Consider the following 20788-nt stretch of genomic DNA (forward strand, 5'->3'; position numbering starts at 1 on the left):
AGTGAAAGTTTTACTTTAAGAGACCTACATTTTTTTCAAAAAACTACATTTCTAATTAATCTCTAACAAATACCTATCTCACAACATTATCTCTGAATCATCTTAATTCAATTATAACTTACATTCATTCCTTTAAACCAAATATCATCTTAAGTTGCTTATGATGTAAAACATTATGATTTTTTTATGAATAAATTTCCACTTTTCTCTCATAAAAGAATATAAATAAGAAAGAGAAAAGTGAGATTTTTTTTTTCATTTGTTGGTATGGACAGAAAAATAAATAAATAAATTTATAATTTTTATATTAATTAAAATTTAAATTTAACTCGCAACCCATTTTTCCTTGATTCATGACACTTTGGGGGCAATTGTTTTTAACGTGAGACACACTAAAAGACTCTTTTTTTAAAAAAAATATTTACCCTCTCAAACAAACAATGAAGATCTGATAATTCTATTTCAATATTTAATATATCTTTAATTTGTACAAATAGGCATATTTTAATTTTGATGTTTATAAATTTATTTATTTAATTTCATTTTAAAAAATAAAATTATTGTTTTTGGTTTATACTGTGATGTGACACTCGTCACATGATTCATAATTGTATCAAATATTAAAAAGTGTTAATATTCTTAAGAAGTGTTAAAAAATATAAAAAATCACATTTGACTTAAGAAAAGATTATTGATTTTAATTAATGACGATAAAAATGATCATATTTGTACTTATTTTTTTTTCGAAATTAATAGTTGAATACTAAAAATAAAGAAATTAAAACAAAATATTTTTTTTTTTTATAATGATCATCCAAATCCAACAGCCAGTGAATTCAGACGCGAATCAAGCGTGTGATTTAAAGGTTGTGTTAATGCCACATTTCATAACAAGATGTGGGCGTCATTATTGTGATTGGTGAATAGCTTGCCACGTGCTCTGGAAATGCGTCACTCCTACTACTCCAATTCTACGCGCACTTGTGTGCGCTTGGATAATATTAAATTATTAACCCCTGCAAGTAAACAGTAAAATTACTTTTCTTATTATTTACTTTCTTTAATGTGTCGTGGGTAATTGACAAATTTAGATCTGGTCTCATAAGTTTTAGAGTATCTGATTTTGGATTCATAGGTCAACAACCCTCTTGAGTAGTAATGGCCAAGGACATCAACCTAAGCTCTCTGCTCTTGCTGTTATGCTTCACCACTCTTACCGAGGCTCTATGGTTAACCATCCCCAGCAAGGGAACCAAGTGCATGTCCGAGGAAATCCAGACACACGTCGTCGTTTTAGCAGATTACTATGTTGTAGCCGATGATGTCCAGGGTCACCAACTTCAAACTATTTCTGCCAAGGTATATAAAAAAGAAGTCTTTTTTATTGAATTTTCTGATTCTGATTTGTTGCTATTCACATGCCCAGTTGTAGATCCTTCTCAGATTTGGGGCTAGACTAGATTTGTAGATTTCTTCCTTGTTCTTGAACCCGAATATTGTGAAATAAGGTTTTAATTGACTCAAACTCTCAAAGTACAAGTATTGACCAACTCGTTTTATATAATTGCTCTTTTTTTCTTCTTTTTTTTTTCGTAGGTGACATCCCCTTATGGAAATAATCTTCACCAGAATGAAAATGTTACTCACGGTCAGTTTGCATTTACAACTACCGAAACTGGTAACTACGTGGCATGCTTTTGGGTGGATAACAAACATCAAGAAGGTGGTGGAGAGACCACAATCAGCCTTGAATGGAAAACTGGAATCCATGCCAAAGATTGGGACTCCGTAGCAAGAAAAGACAAGATAGAAGTAATAAATTAATTCAAGATTACTATATATGACAAGTTTGTTAGATTTTACATTAACTATTTTAAATGTCATGTTTATCATAATTTCTGATTGGTTGATGGTATAATTTATATAAATATGACATACAATTAAACTCATCATTGATTGCCTTTGCAATATCTATAAATGTTTTTTTTTGTGCCTAGTGTTTAATGGTATACATATTCCTTTTGGGAATTGGTTTTAGGGTGTTGAACTTGAGCTAAGGAAACTTGAAGGGGCTGTGGAAGCCATCCGGGACAACCTAATTTATTTGAAGAATAGGTAAATCTAGCTCATGTGTTCATTATGCTGCTTGATTTCAGTTTTATTTAATAGGATGCAATCTTTTTGTTATGAGGCCTTTATGAATTAGGTTCTTTGAAGTACCTCACTATGTAACAATGATGGTGAAGGGTGGCTGAGAAAGAACTCCTGTAAAATTATTGCAAATCGTTCATTATGTTGATTACTACATTTCAAAACTCCCTTTTCCCTTTTCTTGGACATTGCTACAGGGAAGCAGAGATGAGGGAAGTTAGTGAAACAACGAATGCTAGAGTCGCTTGGTTCAGTATCTTTTCGCTTGGCATCTGCATTTTGGTTTCAGGGTTGCAGCTGTGGTATCTGAAACGATTCTTTCGGAAGAAGAAGCTCATATAGATATTGCTTTCTTATGAAACCTACCCACACCAAATTGTTTTCTCAAGTTTTAGAGATGACTCCAACATTGTATAGTTTTTCTTCTTGTGGATCCTTTCATGTGTCATTGGGGTTTGTGGTTTGCCCCTGCAAGGGCTATGCAGAAATTGGAGAGTTTGGTTCGTTCCTGGAGGTAATGGAATGATGGTGACTGGTTTTGATTATTGAGCATCTACTATATCTATGAATTCCTTCGTCATTATATCACTTGGAAAAAGCATTCACAGTTCAAAATATTTGTTGCAAATTATTTCCTGTGAAAGGGACTGATATGCCCTGTTTTTGAAGAAGGGATAGACTACATTAATTTAGGAAAATGTTTAACGCTTATGCTATTGATGAGATGAAACAATATATGTATAGAGCTGTGGATTAACCTTATGTTTGTGCACAAATGTTTGATGTATAAATTGCACTAAGTTAAAGATTTTTTTAATTGTATGAAAATAAGTGAACTTTTATACGAATGAAGTGTTACTTGTACTACTAAGATGCAGTTACTAGTTCTCTTAAAAAAAAGATGTAGTTACTAGTATAAAAGTTTATTATATACCACTGCGAGTTAACCTTAATGTATTTGTTTATTATATTCCTCTTTATATTATACTAGCAGTTTCTCATTTTTTTAATAAGATGAAAAAGTCATGTCACTTAATAGTTAATACTAGCTTTATCATTATGTCACCTTAATTAATGTAATGTGTTTTTTTAACAAATTCAACCTGATTTTTTTAGCAGCTTAATCCGATCTAACTATGAAAACGATAATTAGTACAAAGTCTAAATATTTTTAGAAAAGTATTTGAATATACTAATATTAGAATTATTCTATAGAATACTAATAAGTTCGGATAGAAATTTACCAAGCATTGAGGTGAATCATATTGGAGGTCTGTTCCCAGAATTACTGTTGAATCGACATGTTCGGTCAAACCAATAATGCATACTAGTGACACTTGAAAATCATGCAATTTAATGACGAAAAATAAAATAAAATCTTGCTAGTTAAAAATAAGTTTAGCTGATGAAAAAAAATGTTGATCTAGGCGATGATGACTTCACGAGTACAGTAATTTTGACAAAATTAATACAACTACAAAAGTCATGTCAAAACATAATTAATACAAGTCAAGTTAAAGAGGATCTTCTAGGATTAACCAAGTGACCCATTTCAGGGTTGAAATTCTAACTAAGAAGCCCAAAAGAAAATTTATTGGGCTTGGGAAATGAGCAAATCCCAGCCCATTGAACAGCTTGGGTTTAAGGTGATAGAAAAGTCAGTGTGAGGATTGTTGTACTTGTGTGGAGAAGCATGGTGGTCGGAAGTGCTTTGGGAGCGTTTGCAGTGGCAGGGCCTTCCTCGCCACTTTTGTTGTTAAGAGGACAAAAGGTTTTCAAATTCAGACCCTTCTCTTCTTCTTCATCTGCTGCACCTTCTAGAAAGCTCGTCCTCTACTCTAAACCCGGTTGCTGTTTGTGCGATGGCCTCAAAGAGAAGCTTCATGCTGCATTCTTACTCTCTGGCACCGATTCACTTCACGACGTTGATTTGCAGGCATCTCTCTTTCTCTCTCGTACCTTGTAAGCGTTTCTATGATTTGAGTACGAGCTTTTTTTTTTATTTGATGTTTGGTTTTTGTTTTGTCAGATAAGGGATATAACTACCAATCCTGAGTGGGAAAACGCTTACCAATATGAGATACCTGTGTTGGCCAAAGTGCTTTCCGATGGCACCGAGGTTTGTTCCGTCACACTACTCTGTTTCATTGATCACTTCGAAGTTCTATAATTAAACACAGTGGAGGATTCTCGCTTTGGTATGGGTGGAAGTACAAAATGAAATTGTTTTGGGGTAGTTTTTGCCTTGAGGGCCTTAGGATGAAATGCATATGTTTTTCATTGGTGAAGTTTTACAACTTACAAGGTAGGCAAGTGCCTAATTTCTTTGAATTGTGATTTAGCTGGGACTTATGTTTCTTTGCAGAAGTGTGTGACCAACCGCTACTTAGTTAGTTATTCCTTAGTTTTCTTAAAATATCTTTCAATAGTTAAAGTTTGATGCTTGTAGTTGTAGGCAAACCGGCAATCAGTAGCATAGGACAAAGAGTTCTCCTGGTGTTTGAAATAGCATCCTTTGATGGATGCTTTTGCTGGCAGTGCTTTTTTGAATTCGATATCACTATTCTTCATCCTTGCTTTCTCGCTATAAGATGCGGCCCTCTGATTTGGACTCAGCTTGTTGTTAAGCACTACAATCTTATAACTTTTCATTTGAGTAATCATTGTGTCCAATTGGTTAGCATTGTTGCTTGACTCCCTATTAAGCTCATTTTTTCCCCAATTTTCACTATTATGCCATGTTTTTTATTGTAGTACTTAGTTGTTCAAGTTTTTCCATTTTGGTCAGATTTCTCCTCTCCAGTCTCCACTAATATTAGTGTTTGCACATCATTTGGACGTAACTATTGGGTGGTCAGAGGCTAAAACATAATCTAAGATACTCTAAAGATATAATCCAGACATTGTTGGATGTTTTTCATATATTTTAACACCCCTTCAACCTCAAGCTAAAGCTTGCTATACTTTAAGCTTGTTACAAATAAGCCCCTTTAAAAATATAATGAGTAAATTATACTTTAAGCTTGTTACAAATAAGCCGCATTTTCATGATATGAGGATTAAATCGGCTGTAAGGTGTTTTTTGGTCCACAATTTCGGTTGTAAGGTTGTATTGTGTCCGTTTGCGTTCGGTTAGATTGGCCATTGTGAAGAATGAGTTATTGCCGCATTCATTTTCAGAGAGATCCATTGTACACAGATCATTTTAGGCGTTGCCTTATCAAAGGAGGACGTACGGTTTGGGGGTCATTCGTTCATCCCAACCAAAAATAATATCCTAACTGAACTAGGACCATTATCATTGGAGTGTTGCTTCCTGCACCTCCTTGGTGCTCCATTACATTAAGGAATGTTCAATCCGTAGTGTAATTTACATTACGGATTGGACATTATTACATTAGGGATTGGAGACTCCTTAATGTAATGGGGGCGGGGCGCCAGGAGCAAAATTTGGAGGTGCAAGAAGTTTTACTCTTATCCTTGGTGCTGGCCCAGCCACTTATTGGCCCAAGTTAAATGTTGGCCTTAAGTCTGAAGATGTACCATATAAGTTTGTCTTTTCTCATTTCGATGTAAAATAGCATTTTGGTCAGCCATCTTTATGAAGATGAAGTTCATGGAACAAAACCAGTTCATTAGAAGTTTTTAGATACTAGTTTTCTGAACTTATGCTCGAAGTCCAAGTGTTTGATTCTGGTTTGTTCTCCCTGTTTAGTTTCATTTAACTAATCAATACTCCTCCCATATGGTTTGCCACGCAGTACTTTTGCAGCTTGTGTGGCACGCTGCTCTAATTGCCATTTGCAAGTTTTAGCATATAAGAATTGGTTCTAGGATTTCTTTACCCTTTCTTGAAATGCCTATGACCACCAAATAAATAAAGTAAGAGTTATAGAGGAAGTGATTCTGTATCTGTCATCTGATGTGAAGTTTGTCCTGTTTTCCAGGTGGCTTTACCGCGATTGTCCCCACGTTTAGGAGTGGAGCTCCTCCAGAAAAAGATAGCGGCTGCTCTGAATCAACAATAAAACCCGTTTCAGTTCCGAAATTTTGTTTTGTAACCATAGTACCTTACATTTAACACTATTTTTTGTATATTGACAAAGCTTGGGAAATTAATGTGCGTGTTTTGCAGTTTGCACCTACAATAGGAGATATTGCTTGCATTTAACTTTTTTTCTTCAGTGCTTACCTGTTGAGGGGTGTGAAATTGTGAAGAGTCTAAATTTATCGTTTTGGCGGCTGCATGTCCTGGTAACAATGACCTTTCTTTCTTAGGGCTTGAATTGAACTTTGGTTCTCTCAACGAGACAGCTTCTCATTTATTGCTGCGTCTAACCCTTATCATGGAAGAGTGCATGTTTTTGAGAACGCATGAAAGCAAATGAGACACGCAAAATATTCAATCCTTCAGCATGGCCCATTTTCCACTTGTAAGCTGGGAGTCCAATGACACTGATGTGTTAGGTAGAAATGGGCGTCACTTTCCTAATACAGGTCGGATTTGAGCTTATTTCTTTTCCCATTTTAATGATGATTACATGGAGTTATAAAAACATAAGAATAATGCTAATACATATTGCTGTGTATGTATACTCTCTTGTTTTTCGTTGATAAAGGTTGGTTTTATATTATTCTTAATATATCTATACTTTGATTTTGTCAAAAAAAAAAAAACGTGAAGATTTAACTCTGGAGATATATGTAGCAAGCACTTTATGTAGCACAATAATTTAAGTTGTTGTATAGCATTGTAAAGCATTTCCTTTATCACAATAGACTTCCCTAGATGTTCTAGCAAATTTCAACACTCAACTTCGTTCTTTATTTATCAATCAATTATCAAAAGTGCTTCTCTCTAATTTAAAATTAATTGATTATAAATCACAAGTTTTAACTAACCATTTTAAGTTCCCCTTTCTATATTTGTATTTTTAAATACTGAATGCAATATGTGTTTTGTTATTTTCAAATTTAATATACTTGACGTGATGAGTTTATAATCAGCCAAATGAATGAAACTAATATATTGTTATTCACAATAATATTGTTAAATAGATGGGGGCATGGCTATGAAAAATACCACGCCTCCTTTGTTAGCACTTTTATGGGTGATTCCAATTTATTTTTCAATGCAACAATGCTGATATATTGCTTTTATTACGTAGGCATGAATATTCCATTGACAATAATTTGATTTAGACCTGGAAATGACCTGTACTTTGTTTTATACATAATTTTTACAACTTTTTTTAATTATTCGATCACTTTACATACGAATAATAAAAGCACTGTTTAGTTAAGTGTAGCTTTATATTTATTTATATGGTAAATTATTTTATATCTGTTTAGTTCATATAGAACCACACAAAATTATGACCATTAAAGTTATTTTGTTTTGAGCCTTGCATACTTTAATTAAGGCATCGATAATAGATTTTTTTTACTAGAAATTATCTTAGGGATGCATTAAAAAACACTTTTAATTTGTTAGTCAATTCCCTAAAAAAAATGTAAATTCATGCAGTATAAAAATTATAATATATACACTAGTAATGTAATATTTTTTTATTATCATCTTGTCACATAGTCATGCCTGACAAGTTAATTACAAGCTTTTATAATAAGTAAATTAAAAGTCTTATTTATTATGATTTATTATTGATTAAAAGTGTAAATTATTTTACACTCACTATAGATATTAAATTATAAATCAACCCGATTAATTTGAAACTTTACAACAAAGAAATTTATAAATTCTGCACATAAATTACAACTCACGGATTTAAACTGCATTTGTGCAGTTCTTTTTGAACTGCTGAAGCTGAAATCCTAATCCCAATACAATATGCTAAAAAAGATTCCTTATATTTGTAGTTCTCTTGTCCCACAAGATCGACAAGATTAATTAATTGATCAATTTTAAAAAAGCAAGCCACTTTAATTCTCGCACATCCCTCCATCAACTGGGGATGATTTGTGGGTAGTGCTCAGTGCTCATTCAAACTTGTTTTTAAATTAATGTCTTTTGTTCCTTCCTTGGTCTTCAGCTACTAGTTTTAAAAATGCTCCCTTCACGGGCATTTCTTTGTGGATATTTTCTGTTTCTGCCTTTTGATTTTGATGGCTGAGTTGTGCCACACACTCTTTACCCTTTCCCCAACCCATCATAATTATTTTAAACCACTCTTCTATTTGCACCTAGTACAAAGGCATTATTCAAGCACACGTCGTTTCCATAAGTTAAAGTTGGGTGAGATATCTCAATTTAAATATGTGATTTTCTTATAACCTTTTTAATAAATCAACAACAAAACTTCACCTTAGCTAAAGTGGTTACATGAATCACACAATGATATTAAACTCCGTTACAAAACTTAAAAAGAATTACATTTAAAAGATAAAATTGACCCCTATACTTCTAAACTTTTAAATTAGTCCTTACTTGTTAAGAGAATCTGTCTTTTTTCATATAAAAAAAACTATAATGATATATTAAAAATTTAGATATAATTTATGAATCTATTTGACAGGTAATTAATATAATCGAATAAGTCTTTATACTTTATTTGAGTTTTCAAATATAGGTCCATCTAATATTTAGTAAAAAATAATGATTGTTAATCTATTAAAACCAATTCAGAAACACAAGGATTTTATCCAAAACTTTTAAACTTTGGAGACGAATAAAAATCAAATATTCATGAAAATAGTATCTGAAATAAAAAAACTAAAAGAGACACACAGAAAATATTGAAAATGTCTAATTAAAAAAGTAAAAGAAGTGTTAATTAGTCTCACATTTCAAATTAAGTGGTCTTGTGTATTCTAATTTATAATACAGAAGTAGATAGTATTGCATGCGCAACCAATGTTTACAGTAATGCAAAACATTTTAATTAGTATGTTTTACCAAAAGAAACTGTACCATTAAAAGTTTTACTAAAAATTAATTGCCTTTTGGGATAATATTTATATAAAACTATCAGTCACTTTACTCTGAAATTATTAATTTTTAATTTTAAAATGTTTATATATATCCCTTGTTCATATTATACACAAACTTTAGGATATAAACTTCACATTTTAAAATTCTTTATGCCACTTTACAAGTACATGAAATATAATGTAGAAATCGAGTCAACTGTCATCAATGTAAAAAGACATAATCCCTGTATAATTTATGAGAAACTTCTCATAAGAAGATTGGTTTAAAAACAATATCATTCTTATCATCATCATATTTATGGAATTTTATATTAGTTTGGAACTACTTTCTTATTATTGGAGGTACAACAGGACTTCTAACCAGATATTTTCAAAGTCTCGCACGTGTCGTAGCTTAATACCTAAATTGAAAGAAAAAATTAGGAAAAATATGTTTTTAATTCTAAACTTTTAGTCAAATTTTAAACAATGTGAGTTTAGTCTATACTCTCTAAAATTTCATCAGGTTTTTTGAAGTTAGAAGAGACTAAATTCATATATATTTTTTTATAATTTGAGGATCAAATTAATTAATATCAAATGAGATCTTGATCACATTTAATTTAAAGTAAAATAAAAAGACCAAAAACACAATTTTTTGTCCCCGTATAAAATTCCTTATTTGTATGTAAAATTTGGGAACTCAGATCCTCTGCTGTCTCTGCAGTAGAAATCTCAGCCATTGATAACATTCTCTCTCTATCCCTTTCTTTTTAACTACGTACGTACTCTTGTAATAACTAATAAGAACCGAAGATGGCCCGTTTGGGTGCCTAAATCTTAAAATTTTATGATAATTTTCATAACATATACAATACTATTTAGGTACTACAGCAGGAAGAATATTGCGTTGGTCATTTTGTCAAAGCTGCGCATTCGGATCTACACGTATGCAGTATGCACGTACCATCCGGTCTATCCGAAATGAAATTTTGGATAATTAACATGGGATCAAATCATTAATTCTTTTTCTTCTTCTCAAGATTATGAGTTGTTCACAAATTAAATTTTTTAAGGTGATACTAATTTTTATTTTAATGTTAACTTGGCCCTAATTATGAGTATTTTTAGTGAATTTTGAGCTCATGTAGTTTATCAGTTAGCATCCCTTAATTAATACTTAATCATTGATGATATTAATGCCAAACCATATATCAATCGCGACTTTTTTTGTGTTACTGTGTTAGTAGTAAACAAAGGAAGCCATGCAATCAAATAAAGAAATACTAAAAAGAAAAAAATCAGGTTAGCTTGGTAGCACACTACTGTATATAATATATATGTATATATAGTTTCTTTAACCTTGGTGGAGTGGTCGGTATAATATCTTTTAAACATTTTATCTACTTAATAATGACGTTTATAGAATATAAATTTAACATTTTTTACTGAATCATGTAATATTATTGTAGTCATCCTGTATATTAAATTTTAAAGAAATATAATATTTATGACTATATACTATTACAACCCAAACTTACTTATATTATATGTTAAAATAAAGTTACCTAACGAATTAATAATTAATTTTAAATTATAAAAAGTTATGATTTAATTCATTTCATTAGAATTTTAAGTTAAACAATTAAATTGAAGGAATTTAATATTGTTTATAAAAATGTTAAATATATAAATTAAGTTTAATAATACATTTTCTTAAAATAAGTGAAATTTGTAATCAAATATGAATAGTCACTTGAAAAAAACATAAATTATTGGTCTAAGTAAAATTAATTTGATCTTCTTAATTAAAGTTTCAATTTAAGTCTTTTAAATGAAAAAAAATCATGATTAAAACTTCAAAGAAAGACCTTAAACATTACAAATATTAGATAAAACGGATAATATTTTACACTAATAACATATTTAAAATAAAAAATAGTCACTTAGAAAAATAAATTTTAACTTTGTGGATAATGATCGTAGGTGTAGATTGGAGAGAGAAAAACACAGCTAGAATGGCATTACAATACTTTTCTTGCCACTAATCTGGAAGCAGAGAGGATCGAGGAAGTTTTGGCTGATCAGCGTACAAGAGAACAAACTGGATCATGGTGATATTATTATCTATAATTGTTAGGGATAAGCAGTTAAAGGTAAGTACCTTGCATGATACATATTCGTCAAATTTTTATTTGTTGCAAGAAGCTAATCTTTTTTCTTTTTTTTTTTTTTAATTTGGATATCAACTTTTCCCTCTAAAGAGTAAAGGCTTGACTAACATCTGTAAGCATGTGTAGTTCATAGTTGCTTCCAGTTCAGCATGTAAGCACTGCATGCCTGATGAGGACGGGTCCCGAAAACAAGTGCCTTTCATTTTCTTCGAATGATCTTTCCATGTAGTTTAATGCTATTAATCTAAGTGGGCGAGTTCTAGCATATGGTTGAGCATCTGTGTGGCATAAACTTGCATATTAGATATAAAAAAACTGGACTGAAGCTAATAAAATAAGTTTCAGCGTTAAATAGAAAAATGGACATGATTTTGGAAGAAACAAAGGATGTTTAAATCCAAATTTATCTAAAATAAAAATAAAAAATTGTTAAAAAAATAATAAATCAAATCAAACCAATTTTTTTTAATTTGTTTGGATGATTTTTTCTCAAACCCATTGGTTTAATTCGATTTCCGGTTTGTATTTTTGAAATTAATTTAAACTGTAACACTTGTGCTAAGACTTGTATTACTTCAGTATTATATATTTTATGTGTGTCTTATTTAAGTTTTATAATATTTTATAGTGTTGTGTATGTGAAACTTATATAATGCATATTATTTTCTTTTTCATACGACTTTTTTAAGTTATGTTTGGTTTAAAATAAATAAAATTTTACAAATTTTGATTGTAGAAGATTTAACATATTAATAAATTTCATAAATTGTTATCAACAATTTTTTTAATGTAATTTTATTTAAAATGTAAAAAGAGTATATAAATTTTAATGAAATAATATTTTAATAAAAATTGCAAAAACTGAATCAAACCAAATCACAAAATATTGATTTGGTTTGGTTTGGATTTTATTTTAAATGAAAATCAAATTAAACTGAATTGTATATGTTTTTTAAATTTGGTTCAGATGACTTTTCGATGAAAAATTGAACTAGACCAAGACAAAAACACCCCTAAACATAGATAAATCCAAAAAGTCATTGTCATTTTTCTTATTAGTAAATATTAATTATTAATAAAATAAATCTGAATCCGTGATCTATACTCCTTCATTTTTTTTTTCAATCACCAAATCAACCACAACCATTGTCATTTAGTTAAGGCTAATTCCAAAACAGATGTAGATTTGAACAGCCATTGCCAAATAATCAAGGTTGGATTATTTAGTAGGTTTTTTAAATTATTTGTGAATTTTTAAATAGGTCATTAAATTATTATTATTTTAATTAGGATCTTGATCATATTTTTGTTTTATGAATTCTTAGGGTTTTTAAAACGGTCACAATTGTCATCTTGTTATGATTTTAAGCGCCAAGAAAAGCAATAATAGAAACCTACTTTTTAGTTTATTGACCCAATTAAAAAAATCAGTGTAGGAACCAATCTAAAAATTTGCAAATAGTTCAAAAAGTTATTGAATAATTTAACCCATACTTAACCTGATTAAGTTGGGCTTTTAGGTTCAGCATCTACTATATATATATACCAAAATATACTTTATGTTATTGGTTGATTATATTTAATTTAATCATTTGAACAAAAAAGGATCATATACATATGAAAATTATCACTACCAGAAAAACACGACAGGGAACTAAAAGTATTGGTAAAAATAGCTATTGATTTAGCGACTGATAACATAAGTTATTTGTATAAACAGTGACTGATTATGATATATACGATTGAAAACCATATGGTCGCTAAATCAGTTGTCAAATATTCAACTTTTTATAAAACTCTAACGACCGATTTCACGACCCAAGATGCATTTGATCCAGCAACCGATTCTTTTTGGTTGCTCAGACTTAGGATTAACGATCACATTTGTTTCAGTCGCTGGCCAACAACACTTTTTTTTATTGTTTACTGACAGAATTATGTCAGTCTCTATTGTACTAACTTGGTCACTTGAAATTTCAAAATGGCCACGAAAAAGGATTCCGTTGCTAGAAATTTATAAAGCTATTTGGTCACTATTTTGATATTATTATTTCCACCGATAATACTATTTAATTATTAATGCTAGTAATATTGTATGTATTTCATATATAATTAAATAATAATAAAAACACAATATCCATACAGTTTTTAGGATGTAATTTTTTTAAAATATTTTTATTCATTTTTTTAAAAAGACCTAACATAAAAATAAAAAGTCTTACAACATATTTTTTTCAAAAAATAAATAAATAAAGGCACTTTACTCGTTGTCATGTTAATAGTGGTTAAACACTACTTATATAATTAAATTTATAAATAGTAATAGATCTATAATATATAGTTAACCTGAAAATTATTTTATTTTCCGAAAGATAATAATTAAAAACAAAAAATATTTAACAAATATATATTTTAATTTTAAATAATTTATTTAATTATTAATTGAGAATAAAAATTAAGAAATAAATTATTTAATATATTTTTAGTTTTTAATTTAACTATTTTATAATGTTTATAATAAAAATTAAAAAAATATTATTTTTAATAAATAATAAACATAATAAATTTAAAATTATATATATATATATAATAAATTTTGTAATAAATTTTATTTATTTAATAATTAATTTTCGAAATATATAAATGTTACATTAATAACATTAAATATAACATTAATACTTAAGTTAAAGTCTATTTTAGGATAGATAGATTGTCAATAATAAAAGCAAGTAATAGGTACCATGTTTTAATTTTAGTGGTTTAGAATTGAAGAATTAATGATGAACTTTATAAAAAAGAAATTAATGATGAAAATTTGGGCGAGAAACAACTCAATGTATAGTTGACACGCGGAAGCAAATCAGCTTTGCTTGGATAAATAGAGAGATTCTATTGTCATGTCAGGAGGGGTCGATCAAACTCCTCTTTCTTCAATTATACCAAGTACATTTCCTTTTTCAATTTAAAAAATTGTATTGGGCACACTTTAAAAATAAAGGAAGAAAGGACAAAAAATAGGCTAATAATTTTTCCAACTATTTTTTTTTTTGCAATACTAATTACTAAAAAAGTTTTTCTTTATTTAATTAGCATATGACCCGTATGCTTCTCTGATTAATTTATTTTCTCAAGTTTGTCTGAACTAGGTTTTATGTTAACAATTGAGAACACGCTTGGTAAAGTGCCTTACAATGAATTAACTCAAACACGCAAAGAGGGATGCCGTTTTAGTCGAGAGTAACAATATATACATATGGATCTCTGAGAGCTAACAACAGTGTTGTGTGTCCATTTGTAATTAACTTATAAAAAACAAAGAAGTACTGTTAATACGTGTTTTTCAGACATTAATTAAGAAATTAAAAATAACAAACTCTTATAAAAATGTTAATTATTATAATATTTTTAATTGTTAAATCTCGAACCTACTCGTTATCTGATCAAAGATTTGTGTTAGGGGCATTACTATTATAGTACTTTTGCTTTTGCTTTTCGTGTATAAAAGGAAAGGCCACCCATCTCACCTATTGCCTCAAGGTGTGTTCATAAAAACGAACAACTACATAGCATTTATTTTTCGCTCTTCTCTCTTCTATTCAGCCACTGCTCACACCATGAGTGCCGAGAAGAAGAAACTGATTGGCAGATTACGCCTATTTTTCACTAATGCAAAACCATACCTCTTAATGATTGGCTTGCAATTTGGCATGGCTGGAAATTACATCTTCGGCAAGGATGTTCTTAACCATGGCATGAGTCGTTTTGTGTTCATTGTTTACCGAAATGCTATGGCCACCATTGCTCTTGCCCCTTTTGCATTCTTTATTGAAAGGTGCATGTCACTATTTTTGTCTCTTTTACACCTCCATTCCCAATCTTAATATTTCTATCTATCAATCTACATCGATCTATATCTAAAAGTGTACGTACGTTTTATCACTCACGATGGTGGTGATTTAATTTTAACATTATTTTTCTTTTTCTTTTTACAGGAAAAGTAGGCCTAAGATGACACTTTCAGTCTTTCTACAGATAATAGTCCTTGGATTCCTGGAGTAATAATCTAAAATTAACCTTACACACATACATACAACAAACATATATATCTGCAAACATGCATATAGAGGAATAATACACACGCATATTTACTTGCAGCGCGTGTCTATATATATACACACACACACTATACCCATGTGCATTTGGAGGAAAAATATGTTTTAATTGGATAGTAACTTTGTTATTTACACATGGCTAATTTTTACCAGGCCAGTTTTTAATCAAAGCTTCAATTACTTGGGGATGAAGTATACTTCGGCTTCATTCACATCTACTATTGTGAACGCTGTGCCCTCTATCACCTTTGTGCTTGCAGTCTTCGTCCGGTAACTAATTTGGATCACTTTAATTATTTAATTATTCATTTTCGTATATAATCAATTCTTTAATTCATAAATATACATAATCAACTATATATAAAAATATACACACACATGGTGTATGCTGAATAATTTCCCGAATAAGTGATGGTGTAATATAATATGAAATTTACTTTTGGAGAGTCCATATATAGGTTGGAGCGTCTAAGACTTGCGGAGATTCGGAGTCAAGCCAAAGTGATTGGAACCATAGTAACCTTTGGAGGTGCTTTGCTAATGGCAATTTACAAAGGTCCTGCATTCGACCTTTTTCATTCTGAAAGCACAACCCATCGTGAAAGTGGAAGCACCTCCCCTCACAACAGCCACCAAACTGCTGGTGCTATTTATATACTAATGGGTTGTGTGGCTTTGTCGTCTTTCTACATTTTGCAGGTAATATACATAGAGAAATGCTAGCTGGTATTATAACACTTTCTCTTATTAAATGAAATTGCATATCCTATTAAATACGAGTTTCTCATTCCTAAACTATCAGGGATTCACATATAAACTGGGTCACATAGAGAGATGACAAAACATGTTAGTATTTGATCTGATAGTCAATCTCATGCGGGTCAACCTGATATGAATTGTAAATTATAGTGAATGTGCTAAAACTAGTTTGGCTTCAGACTACTAAAAGAATAATCATTTTTTTTATAAATTAAACAATGATTGAACTAGGCTAAGAAACAGTTATGTATAATTTAAAATTTATAATTCTTTAGACTATTTTGGACCAGTCCAATTGATACAACTCATTTTGTTATCCCTAATCAGGTCCACCATTCCACTAACTCAAATATTTTAAAAGCAAAAAAGTTACTATTATAGATTAATAGATTTGTACTACTATATATAATGAATGCATGATTTTGAATATAGAATTTAATTGATGCAAGTGCGTGACTTTGTGTCTTACATGGATTTGTGACAGTCTATGACGGTAAAGAGATACCCAGCGGAGCTATCATTGGCAACGTTGATATGCCTGGCGGGAACCGTGGAAGCGTCTGCAGTGGCATTTGTGGCTGAACGTCACTCCCGAGCTTGGGCTGTTGGTTGGGATTATAGGCTCTATGCTCCTTTTTACACGGTTTGTACTTTATACCAATTAATCTTAATTTATTATACCCAAAGTCTTCAAAATTAATAATACCTCTATAGTGTCACGTTAATTATTTTTTCCTTCTTTGCGGAAAAAAAAGTTTTTTCTTCTTTTTTGGTTTTAGATCTTATATCACGTTAAGTGTCAACTAATCTTAATCAAATTGACCGTACCACTTATGAGCATAAAGCCAAGAAAAATAGTACCTTTGAGTCAATTTTCACGTCAAGTGATGTTAACCTTCTTCCATCCGTGTTTGACATTTGATTACCAAAAATAAATTCTTTCCATCAGTTTCAATTTGTTCAATTAGAACATACCATGATTATTATGAAGTGTAACCAATTAGAGTTGCCCTAGTGGTAAGGGTTGAGATATATAGCTTACATGAAGTCTCAAGTCTCAAGTTTAATTAATCTTATTGTTGTTTGTAAAAAAGAAGAAAACTATTATAAAGTAGAGTATTTTTTTTTTTTGTGTGCGCGCAACTGAAAAACGTAAAAACTGTATCTAAACATGTTTAGACAGGTGTTTCCACATGTCAAATGTGACTTTAAGGTAATCAAATGATAAGTTTATAAAAGGATTTGGCTTAAATCACAATAATTGTTGTTTTTATATAATATTAAACTTTAGAGCTGAAAAAATTACAAGTTTGAGTTTAATTCCTACACAATGTTATTATAATTTGTTTACACTATCAAATAATAAGTTCTGATTTTTAAAGTAATTATTCAAAAAAATTAATAAATTTATCATACACATTATTATTTTATGTTGAATAATAAAGTAAATTTTTTTACACGAATTTTATGTTAGGTTAAGAATTTTATATAAAATTGATTAAGAATTTTCTTTTCAGATGATAATTTATAAACTAAATGTAAATTTTTATTCACTTGATTTAATAATTAAAATAATCTAAATTAACAATTTTGTAAATGATAAACTAAAGACACCGAATTGTCACAAAGTCATTGAGATTAAAGTAATATAGCCAGATCTTCAACCAAAAATTAAACACCACGAAATTCGTTTGATATGACTTCAATAAATTCTCTTTTATTTTTTGGTACAGTGATGACTTCAATAAGTTCTTTATAGACTATAGTTATTTGACCTACAGAAAATTGATGTAATTTTTAAGTGGCTTTTTTCTCGGGGACTGGTTCATGGTTTTTGACAAAGTTTCATCTAATAAAGACAAGTTTAAGTCGAAATTTCGGGGGTCCAGTAAAGTGTTTTCATTTAATTAAGACAAGTGTTACAGACCTCTATTTTTTTGTGGATGACTATCGAAGAACCATAGTTTCAGTGGAGTACCATGTTGATATTGTCTCATAAAATAGGGACGGTTTCGATTTTAGATGGGACACCCATGTTCCTTAACCAATCTCCATGCACATCACCCGTCTTGTGACTCCCCCCAAAATAAGGTCCACAATATAAATATGAAACAAAAAAATGTTTTCATTTACAAGTGTAAGGGGTTGCTTTATTTAGAAAATTCTCAACAATTTAATTTCTTTTATCTCATTTCCTAACTTTTTCAGGGAGTAGTTAGTTCAGGAATTGCATACTATGTTCAAGGGCTGGTGATGAAACTAAGAGGCCCCGTATTTGCAACAGCCTTCAATCCTCTTTGCATGATCATTGTTGCTGCTTTGGGCTCCCTTATATTAGGAGAACTGCTTCATCTCGGAAGGTATATTTTTATTTCAATTTTCTCGGTTAATTATCCTAGTCCATTTATGCTTTCAATAATCTTTTCTTGTATCCCTGTTTTCAATAATTTATGTCTTGATGACAAAATACAGATGAAAACAAGCCAAAAATAAATTCTCACGTTTTAAACCTTCTACAATACTTGCTACATGTTTCGTATAAATTAAACATATAAGAACTTATTACACTTGACATCTCGTATAAAAAAGACTCTATAACGAGTGTATTAATTAAGGACATTAATTAAAGAGACCCTCTAGTAAAAAACAAGGACATTAATTAAAGAACATTTAAAATATTTTATTACTTAAAACATGAGCGTTAATTCACGAGAAAAAAATGGTCCGTTGAATGTTTTCACCAGTAATACGAATATAACAAATAATGATGGATACAGAAATAACTAGGATATGATGTGACCTAGTAACCAAAAAAAGATATGATATGACTCCAATTAAACTAAACTAATAATACAACATGGTGAACTTGTTACTTGTTTATAACTTTCTGGAAACTTCAGAGGGTGGACCTTTATGTGTATTAATTGACAAATAATTTTATTTTTTGAATGGATGCATGGCAGTCTTATTGGAGGCATTGTAATCGCAGTGGGGCTTTACTCGGTTGTGTGGGGCAAAGCCAAGGATTATTCAGAACCCAAATTACCATCAGCAAATGCAGAAGACACAAAATCACTGCCAATTACTGCAACTGATGATTCCAAAATTGATATTATTTATGGGAATTTAGAAAAACAACCATCAACCAATCAGAAATTAGAGGAGACCAACAAAGTGGGGGACGAAAATTAAAGAGTTGAATGTTGTGAAGGTTTAATTGACTAATCAATGATTCCAATGGTCCATCCACAATGTTTGGAGAGAGTGAAAGTGTCACGTGTGAACTACCAGGAATGCATTGCCTCAAGTCAAATATCAATGTTTACAAAGAATCTGAGTCTAGGCAACTTTATTCCAGAGATTAGGCCATATAGCTACCAATAGTATTCCTCTCTCTCTCTCTCTCTATCTCTCTCTCTCTCTCTATATATATATATATATGTTGTAATTAGTTTTGAACAAGCAATTACCTACGTTCTGTTTGTTGTTAGAGTAGATAATGTATTTCATTACTTCTGTAACCTATGTATGATTAAGGCATACAGTAAGAATTAGTTTGAATGTTCTCTCTTTAATACTCACGTGTGATCACCACAAAAATGGAATTGTGCCAAGTTAACTATGCTTTGTATTTGACTAATGTGGAGCACACCTCATCTATTAGTAACGTTACCTAAATTTGTGGCACAGTCATAGAAGTTAGTGTCTGATATCTGCACTATATATGCAGTGTCATGCTTAATGTTCAAAACAAGATAAATCTGAATATTATACTTATCCCTATACAACAAACACATGTTTAAGGGGGAGTAACAAAAAAAAAAAATCAAACTAAAATTAAAGGCATATGAAAACATAAATGGAACAATAATTGTTACAACTTAGACTGACTGGTAAATCTGATTGAATATCCACACTTAATTATCTTTCTTCTTTTACGTATAGATAATAATGAGAAATAGTACCTGACTCATAATGCTGATTATTATGAAAACTCATAATGTTTTTTTTTCCTGAATTGTCTGACATATTTTGGTTAGACAAAAATAAAATAAAAAACAAAATTATTTGATTAGTTTAATTTGATGCACACTGTTGTAATTTTTTCATGTTATCACTCGATCATGTATTGCAATATACTTAGAAGAGCTTGACTTTTGAAATAATTGTTGACTTGTTGTGAAAGTCAATTTTTTCAATAATATGGCGTTGCACAATAGGGTGTGATCTGGTGTTAAAATCCTTACTCTATCCATCCAAATGATATCCTTAATTTGCAATAGAGCTGAAGCCTGAAGGTGCATTAGTTGTGTTAACATCAAATAATTTTATCAGATTCATAATAACTTGATTTTTTTTAACTAACCAATGAAATTTATGATTTAATTACAACCAAATAAAGTTAAAACACTTGTACAAATATGTTTTTTTTGGGCTTCATATAACAGAGCTGCAACTAGCAAAAATTCAACAACAAAAGGAACAAGAAGAAAGGCCTAAGGCAAAATGGTTCAGCACTGCACTGAAGACTGTATAATTGTTGGCCATAAAACAAGAGTATATTACTACAAAATAATGATGTAAAAGAGCTAGACCTTGGGCTAAATTTTTATGGTCATGGGCTGAATGTTATACTTAAAGAATTAGGGAATTGCTATTGGTCCT

The 20788-nt window shown here is 30.3% G+C and overlaps 3 protein-coding genes across 3 annotated transcripts; all 3 read left to right on the forward strand.

The window, feature by feature from the left end:
- The first annotated feature begins 1072 nt into the window (after positions 1–1072).
- LOC100820037 (transmembrane emp24 domain-containing protein p24delta5) lies at positions 1073–2979 on the forward strand. The gene is made up of 4 exons (XM_003526574.5): positions 1073–1359; positions 1597–1812; positions 2039–2115; positions 2349–2979. Exons 1-4 carry the CDS (start codon positions 1159–1161, stop codon positions 2491–2493), a joined length of 639 nt encoding a protein of 212 aa, XP_003526622.1. The 5' UTR covers positions 1073–1158; the 3' UTR covers positions 2494–2979.
- Positions 2980–3826: 847 nt separating this feature from the next.
- On the forward strand, positions 3827–6294 carry LOC100306069 (uncharacterized). The gene is given in 3 exon segments (NM_001250127.2): positions 3827–4087; positions 4181–4270; positions 6099–6294. Coding segments are annotated over 3 exon segments (414 nt in total). The 5' UTR covers positions 3827–3844; the 3' UTR covers positions 6180–6294.
- An 8493-nt stretch (positions 6295–14787) lies between these two features.
- On the forward strand, positions 14788–19700 carry LOC100782835 (WAT1-related protein At4g08290). The gene is made up of 7 exons (XM_003527883.5): positions 14788–15084; positions 15245–15307; positions 15518–15634; positions 15823–16063; positions 16608–16766; positions 18332–18483; positions 19087–19700. The coding sequence occupies exons 1-7, from the start codon at positions 14867–14869 to the stop codon at positions 19313–19315; spliced, it is 1179 nt and encodes a 392-aa protein (XP_003527931.1). The 5' UTR covers positions 14788–14866; the 3' UTR covers positions 19316–19700.
- The last annotated feature ends 1088 nt before the right edge of the window (positions 19701–20788 follow it).

Source organism: Glycine max, chromosome 6 (assembly GCF_000004515.6).
Source record: "Glycine max cultivar Williams 82 chromosome 6, Glycine_max_v4.0, whole genome shotgun sequence".
NCBI classification, from domain to species: Eukaryota; Viridiplantae; Streptophyta; class Magnoliopsida; order Fabales; family Fabaceae; genus Glycine; species Glycine max.